The 19,134-nt window shown below is 36.0% G+C and overlaps 1 protein-coding gene across 7 annotated transcripts in view; it reads left to right on the top strand.

The window, feature by feature from the left end:
* Nucleotides 1-19,134, top strand: part of BRAF (B-Raf proto-oncogene, serine/threonine kinase) — a 171,764-nt gene that overhangs the window by 121,546 nt on the left and 31,084 nt on the right. For 6 of the 7 annotated variants that reach the window (XM_077850159.1, XM_077850160.1, XM_077850161.1 and 3 more), the window contains 5 exons: nt 2,804-2,840; nt 6,660-6,796; nt 7,041-7,158; nt 9,425-9,509; nt 10,712-10,888. In XM_077850159.1, coding sequence (XP_077706285.1) covers nt 2,804-2,840; nt 6,660-6,796; nt 7,041-7,158; nt 9,425-9,509; nt 10,712-10,888 — 554 coding nt within the window. Of the gene's footprint in view, nt 1-2,803; nt 2,841-4,199; nt 4,320-6,659; nt 6,797-7,040; nt 7,159-9,424; nt 9,510-10,711; nt 10,889-19,134 lie in introns of all 7 variants that reach the window. The other variant, XM_077850166.1, reaches the window with a different exon arrangement.

Here is a 19,134-nt window from a genome sequence, read left to right as displayed (position 1 = left end):
GCTCAAGTAGTTGATGTCAGTTGCCAGTGAGATTCCAATGATAAGGACTGAAAATGACTATTGGACTATGTCATTTTGTCATTGTAACTTCATTAAGACCTGTTTTAGAGGGCTGGTGGAGGAGAGCAAGGCAGGTGAAGATGTGGGTTAAGTGTCAGTTTTGAGAAGCTTGGCTGTAAAGGAATAATGAAGGTGCTGTAGATTAAAGCAGAGTTGAGGGACAGTTTTTAATGTGAGAGTCTTCAGCATATTTGTAACTTGAGGGAAAAAAACAAGTTGAAGAGAGAGGTTGAAAATAACAGGATAGGCAATAAGTGATATAGTAAAGTTCCCTTATCGTGGAAACAATGTTCCTCAGAGGCTATATTAAAAGTGGACATAGCTAGAGCTCTGCAGCTCTTTACAGGCTCTATAATCTAGGACACATAACTTAACCTTGAAGCTAGTAGTGTCTACCTCTTACAGTGGATTAAGAATGATTATTATGCCTTGCACATAGTAAGAATTTAGAATTTATAGTTAACATGACTGTGCAAATATAGGTATAAGGACAGAACAGAATTTTTTTGATGGCTTCTGTTTTCTCTTTCATGCTAAATGGAAGAGATACAAGTAAGAAAGGAACTACAGGAGATGAGGAAGAATTTGAAGTAGCTAGTATTAGAATAATAGAAGATCTTCTTTAACCTAGAATAAATAAGAAGAATGTCAAAGAGCTTTAAGAATGGATTGAGGGACGCCTGGGTGACTCAGTGGTTGAGCATCTGCCTTCGGCTCAGGGCGTGATCCTTGAGTTCTGGGATCGAGTCTCACATCAGGCTTCCTGCATGGATCCTGCTTCTTCCTCTGCCTGTGTCTCTGCCTCTCTCTCTATGTCTCTCATGAATAAATAAAAAATCTTAAAAAAAAAAAAAAAAAAGAACAGATTCAAAACTGGAAGTATGTGGTGCAGTAAGAGTGGAGAAAGCCAAATAAGAGTGGAGAAAGCCAAAATTGGCTGATCCCTGGTTATGGGGAGTCACAAGTTTGGTGCAGCAAAAAGGAAAGGGATGTGGCCTTTCTGCCTTTGTCTTGTTCTTTCTGTTCAAAAGGTCCTTTGCTTCCCTCTTCCCCTTGCATTCCTATCTATCCCTTAAGCCCCAACTCATAGCTCATCTCTTGAAATGCTTTACCTATGATCAGGTCTTAAAGTTATTTATCCTTTGAACTTGTGTAGCACTAAGAATCTTTTCACACATACTATTTATTTGGCAGTTAACTAAGCATCTTTGGTACCTCTTTTATTGTTTTCTTAAGCTATTTTTCTTGTATCATTTATTTCCGTATGTGCATCTCTTCCACTTAGATTAAAAGCTTTTGGGCAGCCCCGGTGGCTCAGTGGTTTGGCACTGCCTTCTGCTCACGGCGTGGTTCTAGAGACCCGGGATTTAGTTCTGCGTCAGGCTCCCTGCATGGAGCCTGCTTCTCCCTCTGTCTGTGTTTCTGCCTCTCTCTCTGTGTGTGTTTCTCATGAATAAATAAATAAAATCTTAAAAAAAAAAAAGCTCTCAAGAATACAGAAAGTTAGTGATACCACCAGGATTTTATATTTATTGGTAGTCACACAACCCCTAATACCTAGCACGTTGTTTGCTAGATATTAAGAGTATTTATTGGTTATTCTGTTGAAGGCTTTATATAATACATTAAACATGATAGAAATCATCTGTAAAAAATTTACTCTGGGTCTTAGCCTATAAAAGAAAAGTTACATATTTAGAAAGAGCCTTTGAGTCTGTTTAGAGACATTTGTGGCCATTCAGTCCCTTATATTTAAGTTAAACTGGATAAAAACCTAAGTTCTACCTATTAAGGTCCAAATTGCCTTATTGCCAGTAGACTTTTCCCTCCCCACTCCCCAATATTATCTATTGTAAAAAGAATCATAAAGGTAGATTTTAACAAAACTCTTGTTTGAGCCATTTTGATTTTGCTTCTAGTGATTCCTTATACATCTGTATTTTTATAATTGCAATCAATGTACATTTAATTTTATTTTTTATCATACTGTAAATATGTTTCCCAATACAAGCTTCCTAGCTATTTCAGTAGCTGAACAATACTTATTATATTGATGCACCATAATTTACTTAACCCAAATGTCAATAGGTCTATAATAGGGAAATAATTGTTAGTATGATGGATAATGCTGCACTGGACATCTTTGTGCATATCATTTTTTCTTCTGAATTATTTCCTTAGGAATAATTCCCAGAAGTGGAATTATAGGATCGAAGGGTATGAACATTTTATGGCTCTTAATATGTGCCAGAATTTTTTTTTTAAGAATTGGTGCAGCCATTGGTTTTGAATGGGCTGATAGGAATTTCAATATTTGATCAGGACTAATAATCTCTTCAATATAGGATTAGGTTGGCAAGTGCTTCAAAATGTTTATTTTATCATGTTTACCAGCTAACTTCACATTCTTTCTGTTTTGTGAAATCATCATTAGACAGGTATTTTGTTTTTTGTTTTTTGTTTTAAGATTTTTTTTATTTATTCATGAGAGACAGAGAGAGAGGCAGAGACACAGGCAGAGGGAGAAGCAGGCTCCATGCAGGGAGCCCAGTGTGGGACTAGATCCCGGGTCTCCAGAATCAGGCCCTGGGCTGAAGGCAGCACTAAACCGCTGAACCACCCTGGCTGCCCTAGATAGGTATTTTGAATTAACCTTTCTGTTAATGTCTAGTGAAAAGTTGAGTGTTGTTATTACTTTCTTACCATATGCTTTGAATAAACATCCATTCCTGTTTGTTTGTAGGACTTGATTAGAGACCAAGGGTTTCGTAGTGATGGAGGTAAGTAGTGATTTCAATTTTAAAAAAACCTCAGAAAAATGCATTTGCTTTGCTGCTTGTCTCCTTTATATTTGCTTCTTTCATGAAACACAGACACAGAGAAAAATGCGTAGAGAAAAGCCCCAAATATTTTTTGGTTTTCTTATTATTTATCATTTATGTCTAATATAATTTTAACTGATTTATAAGATGAATAGAGAAAAAGGATATAAAAGGGAGTCTTACCTGTACTATATAATTTTAAAATGCTGTTATCATCAAAGAGAGAGCCTGAATTATTTTACATGCTTTATGGATTCCTGTCTTCATAACTCAAGACGCTAAATCCAGGAGTCTTCACAGTACCAGTAATATTTAACGATTGTGCTTAGAATCAGTTAAATCCTGATTTTCCTAAATCATTCTTAGGGAGAATCCCTTAGATTGCCTGTCACAAATTTTCAGTTTGTTAGAATTGGCTTTCTAGAAGGATTTGGAATGGACCCTAATAGAAAGCCTTTATGTCCTCTTAATAGTCCAGTAAATTAAATAAGTAAATGAAAAATTGGGTTGAAATTTCTTACAGAATTTTTATCAGATATTCACTCTAGCACTCTGTGAAAATTGGGGACATAAAGCATTGCTTAAGAAAGTACTTTTAAAGTAAGATTACCCCTATATAATGTTTTCCCAGAAATGATATTTGAATCTATCTTGAATATTCCGTCCAGATGGTCTTCCATGCTTACTTTTTAAGCTGTCTTCTAATAAGGAAGACCTGCAAAACCCATTTATCTTATTGAGAGTTAGTCTCTTCACTGTGACCTGCTTTATCTTCAAAATATCTAAGCCCAGACTTAAAGATATTTTATATTGAAAAACATTGTAAAAACTGTCTTTTGTTATGTTTCTGTATACTTGTGAACCTGCCAGAATGATAACCCTACCTTATATATTGGATTTAGTATTCACAGTAGCATGTAGTTTAAAAAGTTGTGGGTTTTTTCCATTTGTTATTCCATAAACCTGCCAATTAATGTTGCTGCCAGTTTGACTTTCATATGTCTTAATAACTGTGGCTTTTGATGATTTTGCCCAGTACATCCAGCATTTAAATGTTGCCGTCATGTTAGCATCACAGAGTTAACTTAGTCATAAAAACTGCCTGCTTAGTACCAAAAATCAAATGGCATTTCTTGTCCTTTTTATGAGTCACTTTATAAAACTCATTTGGATTTTATGAAAACAAGCAGAATTTTTTAGACATCCAGAATGATTTTGTGAAGCAGGCTTCAGCTCATTTACTCCCATGATTTCTTTCAGTTCTTCTGTGTGTCTGTCTTCCTGTGTTTGCCTGCCCCTCTCTTTCTCTTCTAACAGCCCCTTTGAACCACCTGATGCGCTGTCTTCGGAAATGCCAATCCCGGACTCCCAGTCCCCTCCTACATTCTGTCCCCAGTGAAATAGTGTTTGATTTTGAGCCTGGCCCAGTGTTCAGAGGTAGTTGGGCTCTTCTTTCTTGTTTTTACCCAAAGCAAACTAAATATAAACTACAGATACTGTTTGTGCCTCACCCTCACAGTGTGTGTTTGTAAGTGTGAGAGTTTTCAGTACTAAATTTCTGCTTGGCCTGGCTGGAATGCTCTGAATGTGCTTCTCACACATACTACCACAAGCTTTCTGTATGCTATCCTGTTGTAAATTTTTAAAAGCAAGAAAATTCCGAGCTAAGATGTCCCATCTTGTTTTTTGTTATGTGACTTACTTTTTGGTCTTGATAACTTCTTAAACTCAGTGGGTGGCAATAAATTTTATATATATATATGGAGGGAGTTGTCCTTCAATCTGCATTACTTTTATTTTAATCCATTTAGGTGGTAGCCTTCTTGACTATTAATATTTATTACCAATTTGTGTGGTTTTAAAAAACTAAAAATGGAAATCACAATTAGGAGATTTTGCTAGACTTTTGGCTTTATTTTTCTGTAATAGCAGTGTTGTTTTTTTAAATGTAGGACATGTACATTTTATATTATATCAAAATTAGGGAGCCTTAGAAAAGGTTTGTAATATATTTGGGGTCCTTCAGCACACTTTAGAAAATTTGAGGGTTGACACTCTCAATTATGCCCTAATACAAGTGGAAAGCTAACAGTATAATTTCACCCTCCTGTTTTATCTTGCCTTACTTTAATTAGTAGTTAAACTGATTTTTAAAGATTTAAAGAATTGGATTTACTGGGTTTTGCTAGTGACTGTAGTGAATGTAGTGGTGGTGTTTCAGATTTTTGCTCTCTCAGCCAGGCTGTTTCTCATAAAATCCATAGAATGGGCTAGAAGTCCTATGGTGCTGAGTAGTATAACTGAAGTAAGTAGTACAGTACAGTCCTGAGGATTATGAAGCCTGAGCAAGCAGTTTAGGCTTTAGAATGTTGAAAGTTATCATCAGAAATGGATTATGCTCTAGTTACAAACATTCCAGATACCATTTTCTTTTCGAAAATTGCATGTTGGATCATGGAAATTCTACATGATGACACATGTAATATACTAATGATAAAATTCTATACAGTTTTTTTTTTTTTTTTAATTTATGATAGTCACAGAGGGGGAGAGAGAGAGAGAGAGGCAGAGACACAGGCAGAGGGAGAAGCAGGCTCCATGCACCGGGAGCCCGATGTGGGATTCGATCCCGGGTCTCCAGGATCGCACCCTGGGCCAAAGGCAGGGGCCAAACTGCTGCGCCACCCAGGGATCCCAATTCTATACAGTTTTAACATTGAAATGTAGACAGTTGTATCCTTATTCTTTGAAAGATTAGTGATAGCTACCCCCAAATAGTAATCTTCTTTCCAAAAAACAAAGATTCTCTGGAGGTCTTTTTGTTGTATATGCAGATATTACTGGATATCTCAGTTCTACTTAGCTATCTATACTCAGGCCATACTAGGAGTCCTTAGCTTGAACCCCTCTAAATCAGGTAAATGAATTTAGGATTTCTGCTTAGTCAGCATTTGGAAAAGTATGCAGCCCGGCCAGCTGAGTCTACTTTCAGTGTATCCTATGGGCTCACTTGGCTGATAGGATATTTCCATTTGTAGTAACTTGACAGGAGGCCATAACACGCACACGCACTTTGCTCTTCCTTTATATGAGTAGCAGTTTTTCAGAAAGTCTTGAGAAACCTGCTTGGCTTTGTTTACTTTAACTTTGTTATACAAGTAATAAATAATTTTTGTTTAGTGGGATAGGAAACCAGGAACCAGTGAACTGAGCAATATTTCTAACTATTTGTTAAATAGTATATAGTTAAATAGTAATAGGATTTTTAAAGTTTTAGTGGCTAAAATGATAGAGCCAGATATTTTTAACATTAAGGCCATTTTTATTATATGTTTACTTTTGGGAGTTTCCATCTGTTTTTATATCGATTGGCTGTTTAGGTGACACAAAATAGTTATACGCTTTTTTTAAATACATATAAGCTTTTAAATTGATTTCACTTTTTTTAATCAAAGAAACAAAAACTTGGGAGTATTGTTTCAGTATTCCTCTCTTAGTTTAGAAGCATTATTTTTATTCTGGACTCTGTACTAATCAGTAAAGTTTGTATCTGTAACTTGATATTTTAAAAGTCATTAAGTTGACCAGAAAACTAAAAGAAATTATAGTGCAAATCACCAAATGAGGCCGATTTCGGCCTTTCATTTCTAAACGCTGTATATTTAAACATACACTGCATTTTTAAAGAAGTCTTAAATTTCTCCCCACCCTCTGCCCCAATAAATTAATATACTTGATCCTCCTTTAAAAGATATATTTTTCATTTCACTAATTTAGGATCAACCACAGGTTTGTCTGCCACCCCCCCTGCCTCATTGCCTGGCTCACTCACTAATGTAAAAGCATTACAGAAATCTCCAGGACCTCAGCGGGAAAGAAAATCATCTTCATCCTCAGAAGATAGGAATCGAATGGTAAGGGTATATAATATCTTTTTTCTTCTTGAGTTCTTTTGTTTTACATATCATAGCTATATGTAATGTCACCTTTTAGATTGTATGATATATATAATTTGTCAGTATGTGACACAGTATTCACTTAATGAAATAAATATAAGAGCTGATAGTTTTTTGCTTAAAACATTCCCACATACTGATTTTTTTTTTTTCCTCTCTTCTTTTTTTGCTTTGGCTTGACTTTTACACAATTATTCTCAAGAAAACACTTGGTAGACGGGATTCAAGTGATGATTGGGAGATACCTGATGGGCAGATCACAGTGGGACAGAGAATTGGATCCGGGTCATTTGGGACAGTCTACAAGGGAAAGTGGCATGGTATGTATGTAATACAGTGATACACAGGATCCCCTATGTAGCGGATCCCTGGGTGGCTCAGCGGTTTAGCGCCTGCCTTCGGCCCAGGGCGTGATCCTGGAGTCCCAGGATCGAGTCCCACATTGGGCTCCCTGCATGGAGCCTGCTTATCCCTCTGCCTGTGTCTCTGCCTCTCTCTCTCTCATGAATAAATGAATAAAATCTTAAAAAAAAAAAAAAAAAAAAAAAAAAAAAAAAAAAACCAGGGCATGTTTAACAACTTCTATTAAAAAAAAAATATCAAAGGGAATATTCCCTATTTGCATCATTAAGCTATTTTGATCAGATTCAAGAGTCTTCCAAAGGGTTTCTAACAAAAATCATGGGAAATAAAAACTGGATTCACAGCAACGAGGACTCTTATCATTAGTGTAATAATTTTTAAAGATGACAATTTTCTAAGTGAGCTATACTCCAAGATTTTTTTCCCTAAGAAGTCTTTTTGTGATTTTATTTGTATTATAAACCACAAGTAAACATTAAAAATGTACTTACCAAAGGAGGAAATAGCCAGGAAACTTAAAATGTCTAGTCTCGTTAGATATCAAAGAATTACAAAATAAAAAACTAGAAATCATTTGTCTCTCAAGTGGACAGATTTTTTTTTTTAATTGATGGTGTTTATAGCTGTGTTTGTAATACTGCTGGTAGGAAAATAGTTACAAATTTTCTGGAGGGCAATTTATCAATATGTATGTTAAGCCAACAAGTCGATTTGTAGAACTACCAACTAATGGGACAGAAGCAAACAGACGTGTATGCAAGTACATTCATTAGAGACTTAATGAAAAATGTTCATTAACAGAAGGCAGGATAAATTGATAACCTCCATATATGATTATATAGACATGAAATAGTGTAGATCTATACTTATTGATATAGAAAGGTGTCCGTGGTTTTTAAATTTTACAAAGCAGCATGTGTAATATTTCATATTATGGTACCTAAAAATAAATATATAACATAAAATTTAAAATGACTGTCAGTATTTTAGTATGTATCTTTTAGGTTATCTTTCATATGTATTTGTAAGTATTCACATTGTATACATACAAAAGCCTAATAGGATGTGTATCAGTATGTTAACTGATCATTTCTGAGTGACATGATTATAAGAGATTTTAATTTTTTTCTTTATACTTTTAAAATGTTTTTCACTAGGAGCTCTGTATTTATTACTTTGATAATCAGGAAAAATCTGTATTTATATCAGAGTATAACATACCTGCAAAAAAGTGCGAGATTCTTCTGTATTATTGTGTGTGGTTGTAGGTCATTCTCTATGTAATATTCATTGTGTGATTATAATATGATTTAGTTTTCGATCTCTACTGTATGATGAGCATTTGAATAGTTTCCACTTTGGAGCTATTATGAATACTGCTGCTATGAATATTCTTAGTACATGTTGTTTGGTGAACATATGTTTCATTTTTGCTGGGTGTGTGTCAGGGAAAGAATTGTGGGACCACTGGATTTACATATGTTCAGTTTTAGTAATTGCTGCCAAGTGTTTCAACTGGTTGTACCATTTTACACATCTACTAGCTATGTAGAAGAGTTCTGCCTGTTTCACATGAAAATTGTGGGGGTTTTAAATTATAATTTAAGTAATTTTCCAGGGGATCCCTGAGTGGCTCAGCAGTTTAGTGCCTGCCTTCAGCCCAGCGCATGATCCTGGAGTCCAGGGATCGAGTCCCACATCAGGCTCCCTGCATGGAGCCTGCTTCTCCCTCTGCCTGTGTCTCTGCCTCTCTCTCTCTCCCTGTGTCTCTCATGAATAAATAAATAAAATCTTTAAAATTAATAATAATTTTCCTAAGCAAAAGCAGGTGATCCATGGATTTGAAAAATATGTTAAGTACTCACTTAACATATTTTTTCTTTCTCTGATGAAGAAATTTTGTAGTTTTCTCTTTCAGCCAAGTTTCACTGGGTCTGTCATTGGTAAATTTAACATTCAGTTAGTAAAATCATCTAGTTTAATATTGTTAAATAACCAAGAAAATACCATGGGAATGTAATTGGTTAAACTAAATTTCCACAGGAAAAACAATGCTGGGTATTTTTTTGAATTGGTGTTTTGAAATACTAGTATAGGAGTATCATTGTTCATTTAGTTTTTATCCTTAGAAAATTAATGCAGTTTAGGAAGTTAAGATATCATTTATTTGTACTTTAAAGTTTAAAATATTGAAATGACATTTGGAATGACAATTTTTTTTAGGTGACGTGGCAGTGAAAATGTTGAATGTGACAGCACCCACACCTCAGCAGTTACAGGCCTTCAAAAATGAAGTAGGAGTACTCAGGTGAGCCTGTGTGAATTACTGTTTTTCAGAGAAATTATCTTCTTTTTCCCAATGATAGCTGCTGGTGGCTTTACAGATTTACTAAAAATGGATAAAACAAAGCTTGTATGAGTATATTTTGTCTTTAACCATATTCTGTAAGTGGTATGCAATACTGTAGTGTGTGTGTGCATATAGTGTGTGTGTATATATATAGTGTATATACACATATATATTGGTATAACTGATGGCAAAATTAATCCTAGAATGAATTAATAGAAATACAGTATTCTGATCATGGGAAATCATACCACCACTTAGTAAAATAATACTCTCAAAATTCTAACCTTACCAGAACACATTTAAAGACTGCATCAAACCCTGAAAGTTGAGGAATATTAACAAACTAGAGTATATCCAGGCTTGGACAACTTAGATGAGGAGAATTCTGGAACTATAACTTAGGAGGATAAAAGTCAACAGAACCGAGGATATTTGGGCCCATTGAAGGCCATTATGTTCAAGAGGGTATACAAACTTTGTTTTATTCCAGAAAGCAGAGCAGGAAAGCCAGTGGTGGAAGTGGAGGGGAAATGATTTTTTTCTCAACCCCAAAGCACTTTCTAAGACTAGAACTACTTAAGAGACAAAAAAAAAAAAGAGTGTGGGGGGTGGAGGTGGAGTGAGGGAAATAAGCTACATCTCAGTGATGAGCTTCGCATAATTGAAGGTATTTAAGCAACTTCCAGTTGCCTATCTGTGAGGTGTATTAAAATGTAAGACCTTTCTGAAAGGGGTAGGATGTTAGACCATACAATTCCTAAAATCATTTCTAAATTTATCTTTCCATTGTCTTTTTTTTTTTTTTTTTATGATTTACTTATTTATTTATTTTAGAGGGAGAGGGAGTACACAAACATGCAGACATGAGTGGGAGGAAAGGCAGAGGGTGAGAATCTCAAACAGACTCCCTGCTGGGCATGGAGCCCACTGAGCACAGAGTGGGAGACAAGGCTCCATCTCAACACCTTGAGGTCATGTGAGCTAAAACCAAGAGTAGGTCGCTTAACCAACTGAGCCACCCACGCGCCCCTCCATTGTCTTTTTTAAAATACTTTTTTCTAACAATGTCTTACTGATAATTAGTCAGCTTTGGCCCACTTTTTAAAGATGTGCTGAAGTTTATTGACCTTTACTATTTACCGATCTTCTTCTTTTTACAGGAAAACTCGACATGTGAATATCCTACTCTTTATGGGCTATTCAACAAAGCCCCAACTGGCTATTGTTACCCAGTGGTGTGAGGGCTCCAGCTTATATCACCATCTCCACATCATTGAGACCAAATTTGAGATGATAAAGCTTATAGATATTGCACGGCAGACTGCACAGGGCATGGAGTAAGTTCCATTCTGTTAAATCTCTTATAAATTATTTTTGAAGACCACTGATGGTATTTTAAAGGTTTTAGCTAATATTCTTTTGGGTTGCTTTTTAAAATTACTTGTCTAGTAACATAAGGACACATTTTAACTAATGGCTAGCAGTATGATATTAGGAAATAATATCTCTCTAGTATAGTCTTCAAAAACATATATCAAGTACTTAATTGCAAATGCGTGACTACAAATTTTTTTAGCATGCAGTGATTTAACAGTGAAGGTTCAGAAAACAAAACAGGCAAAAAAAAAAAACCTATTGAAAAGTCATTAACAAAAAAAAAAAAAGAAAAGTCATTAACAGTTACTGAAGTGTACAAAATGATTGTTAAGTTATCCTTTCAGATTATTTTCTCCATGTACCCATATTTTTTATTACAAAATGGTCATCTGAATGAAATAAAGTTAAATGGAAAATCTGCATTCTGATCTTTTTGGTGGGTTTCAAGCTGAGTTTTTCATAGCCATTGAATTTTGCTATATAATTAAAAAGCTCAAAGATTACTTGAGTAGAATTTATTGTCAGTCAAAATAGGGAACTAATTGGGAAGGATAAATTTTGCATACAACTCTTAAGTACAAATGCAGAAATGAACCAAGAAGTAAAACTTAATAAATTTTGAAAGCGCTTAGATGAAAAATTTTAAGTGAGTGAAATACAAGTTTGAAAGCTCTATGGGTAGTTTAAAAATATGAATGTATATTACATTTACATTTTATAGTATACACGTAGCTTACATGCATAAATAATTATGTCATTTATAAAGTACATATTTTTATTTGCTTTTATAGATAAGGAAACAGAATTTTAAATGACTAAGATTGAACATTTAATAAGCACAGCAAAAGTATCAAACTCAGAATGTGAGTCCAAGGCATTATTCTTTCCCCATATTCACTATGCTACTCTTATATTTTAAAATTAGAATTAAAAAATAAAAATAATAGAATAAAAGGGTAAAAGTATACCTATGTATTTGACACCTAGAGCTCTGACTTAAGATCAGTTAAAGCAAGTAAGCATAGAACCAGGACTCAAAATAAAATCTGGCTCTTGTATCTTCCCACTAAACTATCACCCTCTCTGTCTCCAAACAGGACAGTATATGTGTAATTTAGATTGTTTACAAGCCTGTGTTCAGCCAAAAATGCTTATTGCAGCAAATGATACCTATTCAGTAACATTTCCATTTATCCACTAGACTTAAAACAATCTCAGCCTTTAATATAAGTTAGAATCTGAATCTGTTCAAATCTGAAAGGTATACTAAACTCTTATAGAAAATAAACTATGGCAAAAATAGTAAACTTTAATAGGGAAAAAGCTTATTCTGCTCCCATCCCACCAGTTTCTTTGCTGTTTCTTTTTTTTTATTTTTTAAATTTTTATTTATTTATGATAGGCACACAGAGAGAGAGAGAGAGGCAGAGACACAGGCAGAGGGAGAAGCAGGCTCCATGCACCGGGAGCCTGACGTGGGATTCGATCCCGGATCTCCAGGATCGCGCCCCGGGCCAAAGGCAGGCACCAAACCGCTGCGCCACCCAGGGATCCCTCTTTGCTGTTTCTTCACCAAGTCAAGCCTGCTCCCTCCTCATAGCCTTTGTACTGTTCTTTTTTTCTTTGAGATACTTAGTTCAGAACTATCCATAGAGCATCTTCCTTATGTCTCTGTTCAAATGGCACATTTTAAAACAAGCCTTCTCAAGGCATCTGGATGGCTCAGTTGGTTAAGTGTCTGGCTTTTGATCTCAGCTCAGGTCTTAACCTCAGAGTCATGAACTCAAGCCCCACGGTGGGGCTTGAAAAAATAAAAGAAGCCTTCTGTCATCACTTATATAACTAATGTTCCTACCCTACCTATGTCATTTTCCACATCCCTCTCCTTTTTTTTTTTTTTTTTTTTTTTTTTTTTTTTTAAGACCCAGCTCTTTGTGATATAGTTGTTTATTGTCTGTCACCCCCACTGGCATACAGTTTATATGAGATGAGGGGCTTTGTTTGTTCATTGTTTTATCCCTAATGGTTAGAACAGGGCCTGGCCTATAATAGGTACTCAATACATATCTATTAAATGCAAAAAATGAAAGAATGATTACACATAGTCATATATATTGGTAGGTTTACATTCTGGAAGAGAGAGAAGCCAAATCTTTCTCATCAAAACTGAAATGATGGGTAGCCTGGGTGGCTCAGCGGTTCAGCGCCACCTTTGGCTCAGGGCCTGATCCTGGAGACCTGGGATCAAGTCCCATGTCAGGCTCCCTGCATGGAGCCTGCTTCTCCCTCTGCCTGTGTCTCTGCTTCTCTCTATCTCCCTCTCTCTCTCTCTATCTCTGTGTCTCATGAATAAATAAATAAAATCTTTAAAAAAAACAAAAACTGAAATGTTGAGGCACCTAGGTGGCTCAGTTGGTTAAGCGTCTGCTTTTGTCTCAGGTCATGATCTCAGGGACCTGGGATCAAGTCCCATGTTGGGCTCCTTGCTCAGTGGGAAGTCTTTTTCTCCCTTTGCTCCTTCCCCCACTTAATGCTCTATATCTCTCTGTGTGTCAGATATCAAATAATTAAGTAAAATCTTTAAAATCAAAAACAAACAGTAAGGAAAGGAAAAATAGTCAAAGAATAATAAAAGAATAACGAAAGGGGAAAAGCTTTGGCTATAAATAGAGGCAAGAACAAAAGACAGTATTAGAAATTGTTTTTAGGGGGATCCCTGGATGGCTCAGCTGTTTAGCGCCTGCCTTTGGCCCAGGACGCAATCCTGGAGTCCCAGGATCAAGTCCCGCGTTGGGCTCCCGGCATGGAGCCTGCTTCTCCCTCTGCCTGTGTCTCTGCCTCTCTCTCTCTCTCTCTCTCTCTCTCTCTCTCTCTCTCTAAGTCTATCATGAATAAATAAATAAAATCTTTAAAAAAAAAACTGTTTTTAGAAACAGTGATGGAGGGGGAAGCACCTGGGTGGCTCAGTGGTTGAGGGTCTGCCTTTGGCTTAGGTCATGATCCTGGGGTCCTGGGATGCAGTGCCACATCACGCTTCCCACAGGGAGCCTGCTTCTCCCTCTGCTTGTGTCTCTGCCTCTCTCTGTGTGTCTCTCATGAATAAATAAATAAAATCTTAAAAAAAAAAAAAAAACACCAGAAACAGTGATGGAGGGGTGACTGGGTGGCTTAGTTGGTTAAGCATCTGCCTTCCACTCAGGTCATGATCCCAAGGTTCTGGGATTTAGCCGGCCTCCCTGCTCAGTGGGGAGCCTGCTTTCCCTCTCCTGTTCCCCTGCTTGTGTTTCTCTCTCCGTGCCCCCCCCCCCCGTGAAATAAATAAATAAAATCTTAAAAAAAGAAAGAAACAGTGATGAGGCAGTGAAGTGCCAGTATTGATAAAGACAAGAAGTGACCATAGAGAGAACATTATCAAATTGGAGTAGTTCTATAGTCTGGGGAATAGTCAGTTAAGAGGCAGTATGTTCCTATTGCTTTACAGTGTTAATTCTGTAAGCATGACCTTGATGTCTATCTATTCCAAAATACTTGGCTCACTTTTTTTTTTTAACTTGGCTCACATTTTTCGGTAACTGACTATATAATGAGTATACCTTGTTATGAATGCAGATCATCCTATCAGCTTATCCTAGATTTTAATAGCTAAAAAAAGTATTAATTGTAAATTTTAAGCCTTCTAGCAAGAGTTCTTATATTACCAGTCTTAACCAAAGAAGATACAGTTCCTATTTTTCCTTTCTGTTCATAATAAGACAATAACATACAATGCAGTGGTTAAATAAACTAACACATTTTTAGTTTCCAAAGGGCTTTGGCAGATGTGGGTTTTCAGTTAAGGTGACAGATTTTTGCTATCTTTAAAATTCCACTAAAACTATAATCAAGGAATTTTTTTAAGCATGAACATATAAGGACAGAGACAACAGAGAGGAAGGAGACACAAACAACATTTTGAAAGCCAGAAAGCAGATGGAGAAGTGGTAATGAACTTAATATACCTAAAAAAGCTAAATTCTTAGTTAGCAATGGAGAAATGAAAATCAACCTGATTTATACCACAAATTCCTCAAAAGTCTCAGAAATTGGCAGTGCCAGGTATCTTCAGAAGAGGGAAGGTAAAAAAAAAAAAAGAAGAGGGAAGGTACGTACATAAGTGAGAAAGCATATCTGAAAATCTCTGAATCATGTCTGCTGCTCTCTTTGACTGGATGACTGCTTCATCCCTTCCCTGGCAGTAGACTGATACTCTTTTAGAGAGAGGAAAACCAGTTATGTCCAAATGGGGGACACAGACATGGATATTTTACCAGAAACAGGATTGAGTGACTCCTTCCTAAAGGATGCATGGAGAGTTACTCAAGCACTCTCTTTTCAATAATTCCCAGAATGCTGGCAGTCAGACCTTCCCTTTCAGGCAGGAGATTGGGAAAGCCTTCTCTGAGGAAATTTACCAGCCAAGGGGAAAGACCCAGAGGTAGCAACATCAGGGATTCCACCTAGATCACTGTACAGGGAAGTTGAAAAACAAGAAGCCCATCTATACACTCAAACCTTTCAGGCACTTTGTTGAACCTTCACTTAGTCTGAGTAAGACAAATTGTCTCTGGATCATCAAACCTTAGATGTAAAATCTCAAATGCCAGTGACAGAGACCAAAACAAATGGGAGTTAAAAAGGTAACTAGGGGGATCCCTGGGTGGCGCAGCGGTTTGGCGCCTGCCTTTGGCCCAGGGCGCGATCCTGGAGACCCGGGATCGAATCCCACGTCGGGCTCCCGGTGCATGGAGCCTGCTTCTCCCTCTGCCTGTGTCTCTGCCCGCCCCCCCCTCTGTGTGACTATCATAAATAAATAAAAATTAAAAAAAAAAAGGTAACTAGCAATAAACAAACACAGTGCAAGGAGAGGGGATGCCCTCTCCCCCAAAAACCTGTCCGTTTGCTCAGAGATAAGAGTTTTTATTCATGAAGCAAGAACAAATGGTTTATAAGGAACATTTGGATAATAACAACATCAACAGTGTTAAAATGTTGAAATTGTAATCCAGTGCAAATTATGTGCTTTGCAGCTATTTAATTCTAAATGTCTGATCCCTCCTTCCTTGTCCTCCACCATCATTTCACAGAAGACAGCAAGTGAGAGGTACCTAACCACTGAGTCCTTAGACTATCTAAATAGCTTCCTAATAATGTACTTTTTTATGAAGCCCTCATTCAAAATAGCCTGCCCCTTGCATGTTTTCCAGATGTTCTTGATCTTTTCTGACTCCTTTCTAGAATATATTTTGAAAAAAGAAAAAAATAAACTATATTTTGAAGTCAGAATAAGAGCATACTAACTCATTGTATAAGGTGCTGGGGTTACAGTCATTCATAGGTGTAATACCTTCAGTAATTAGGAAAGTTGAATCATTAGGACTTGAAATGTGTCTTTTATATTGGATTACAGAATATAGGGAGATGGGTGACATCTTTTCGTTGTGGTTTTGTTGTCTTTACTCAATGAAGGATCATTTCTGATTCCTCGGTTTCCCTGTAGAGAGCAGAACTATTCTCATGGTAGATAATGAGAGCCCCACTCTTTAGGAATCAGGGTCAGTATGGTATGTTTATCATCTTCTTACCTGACAGTCATTGATTCAGCCTAAGGGCCAAGGTATTCTAAGAATAGAATAAAGAAATACTAAAGAAATTTCAAAAAAACATATTTCAGTAATGATCAACTTGTCATGCCATTTTTTTTGCAGAACTTTTAATTTCAGTATAATATTGTATAATTTTTAATTTAGCTTTGTCAGAAAATATACTAAATCTCAAATCAAGACAAAGTTGTGATCTGTTACAGACAGGGGTTATAATCTGAAGAAAGAGAATAAAAAATGGAGATAAATCCTCATGATTTACTTCTTTTAAATAATGAAAGAGTATGCCTTCCTTAATTAAAAATAAACCTAATTGAAAGAAAGGATAGATTAAAGCTGAAAAGATGGTGAACATGTACTAATGATTGAAAACAATTTCAATTGACCAAAGAATAATTATAGTGAACATTATTTTCCAGTGGATAAGAACAGTAACAGAAAAGAGGGGATACTGATAATCAGAAAAATACAAACTAAAAGAAGTACCACTTAAATGGGCAAAATACCTAAATTCTGACAAAATCATGTGTTGGTAAAGATTGGGGAATTGTTTACTGGTACATACTTGATGCAGACAACCATGCTGATGGCATTTCAGAAGTATCTGTTAAGGGGCAGCCTGGATGGCTTAGTGGTTCAGTGCCATCTTCAGCCCAGGGCGTGATCCTGGAGACCGAGGATCGAGTCCCACGTCAGGCTCCCTGCATGGAACCTGCTTTTCTCTCTCTCTGTGTGTGTCTCTCTTAAATAAATAAAATATTTTTTTAAAAAAGTATCTGTTAAAATGGAAAATACCTGACTTACCCCCAAGAAACACCAGCTTTTGTTCTAAAATGATGTGTATAGGAAGAGATGCATCACAGGAAAATATACAGTAGTGAAAAATTGGAAACCTAAATGTCCATCAGAGGACTTGAAAGAAAATATATCAAAAATAATTACATATGTATCAATATCAGCTTTAAAATATGGTATCAAGTGAGAAAAGCAAGCTACAACATGAGACCACTTAAATTTTTAAAAACAAATTTGTATATTTGGTTGCATTTTTTTTTAGGAGTGATATACATATGTATGCAAAGGTATCAAAATAAGGATTAGCAGACACACACCAAATTCAGTAGTGGTTGTCTGCCAGAATGGCAGAAGGGGTCAGGATGGAGTCCGCTATCAAGGAGAGAAGGCCTTTAGTTTTACCTATAACATTCTGTTTGTTTCCATCTTTTAATAAACAAGACTTCACAGCTGTATTTTACTTTCAAAACTTTTTCATAAGTATAAATTTTGAAAAAAGACAGGCCAATGCGTAAAAATTTTAACAGGATTGATTATGGTGAGAAATATCAGAGATGGCTACAGTGATTGTCTTTGATACGGTTTTTCTTAATTTCAAAATAAAAGTTGTTATAGAAAAATATATGGTCATCATAGAACACTCAAAATGTAAACATAAATAAGTACCAGTAATCTGCAGAGAGAATCACCATTAATATTCTGATACATAGTGTGTATCCTTTCAGAATTCTGTATTTTAATACATTCACAGTGGGTTATTACTGCTTTAAGTATGGAATTCATTGGTTTTACCTTTTTCACTCTTATTTAAATATCTTTATTGGTCAATAAATATATTGTGATCCCGCACCTCTGCTACATACATACTAGTAACACACTCTTCCTCTGTTTTTTATACCACCAGAAGACACTGGTGTTTTTAATATAACGCGGTAATGAATGTAGCAGGTACTTACTATTTGCCAGGCATTGTCCTTTATGTATCCTACCTTACGTAATCCTCAGCAGCCCTATGAGGTACATCCCATTATTATCCCCATTTACTTAAGAAGAAACTAGGGTGTTTTTTTGTTTGTTTGTTTTTTATTTGTTTTTTGTTGTTTTGTTGTTGTTGTTTTAGAAACTAGGGTTTAGATCACATAACTTGCCCCTGACACTTTGGCTCCAGGATATATAAATAAATGATAAATATAAATGAATATATAATAAATATAAATAAATAAGATAAATAAGATCTTAAAAAAAACTTTTCAGAATAGTTGTTGATATTCACTCTAATTTCTCTTCTCTTCTCTCCCCTTTTACAAGCCTATTCCAGTCAGGCTTTTGCCCCGATACTCCACCGAAACCTCTTAGTAGATCCAGTGGTTGGATTCACAGTCCTCCATCTGTTTGTATGGCAGTTGATCACATCCTTCTCCAGTGAAACCCATCCTTAATCCTTTGCTACTCAGAATCTGGTATAGCATCTGTACCACCTGGGATACTTTTAGAAATGCTGAGTTTTAGGTACCACCCCAGATCTACTGAATTGGAAACTATATTTTAACAAAATCCCTAAATGGTTTGTATGCATATTAAAAGTTGAGAAGCACTGCTTTAGTATGTATTCTCCTGATTTTCCTTCTACTCACTGCTCTTTCTTGGCTAATTCTTCCTCAGCTTTTAACCTCTCTAAATGTTGGAAACATCCGGAATCTCCATTGCCTTGGTGATCTCATCCAGTTTCATGGCTTGAAATACCATTCAATTGCCATTTATATGCCAATCTC

This window comes from Canis aureus, chromosome 15 (assembly GCF_053574225.1).
Source record: "Canis aureus isolate CA01 chromosome 15, VMU_Caureus_v.1.0, whole genome shotgun sequence".
NCBI lineage: Eukaryota > Metazoa > Chordata > Mammalia > Carnivora > Canidae > Canis > Canis aureus.
Note: the sequence above shows the minus strand (reverse complement) of the source record. Positions and strands in the feature narration are given on the sequence as shown.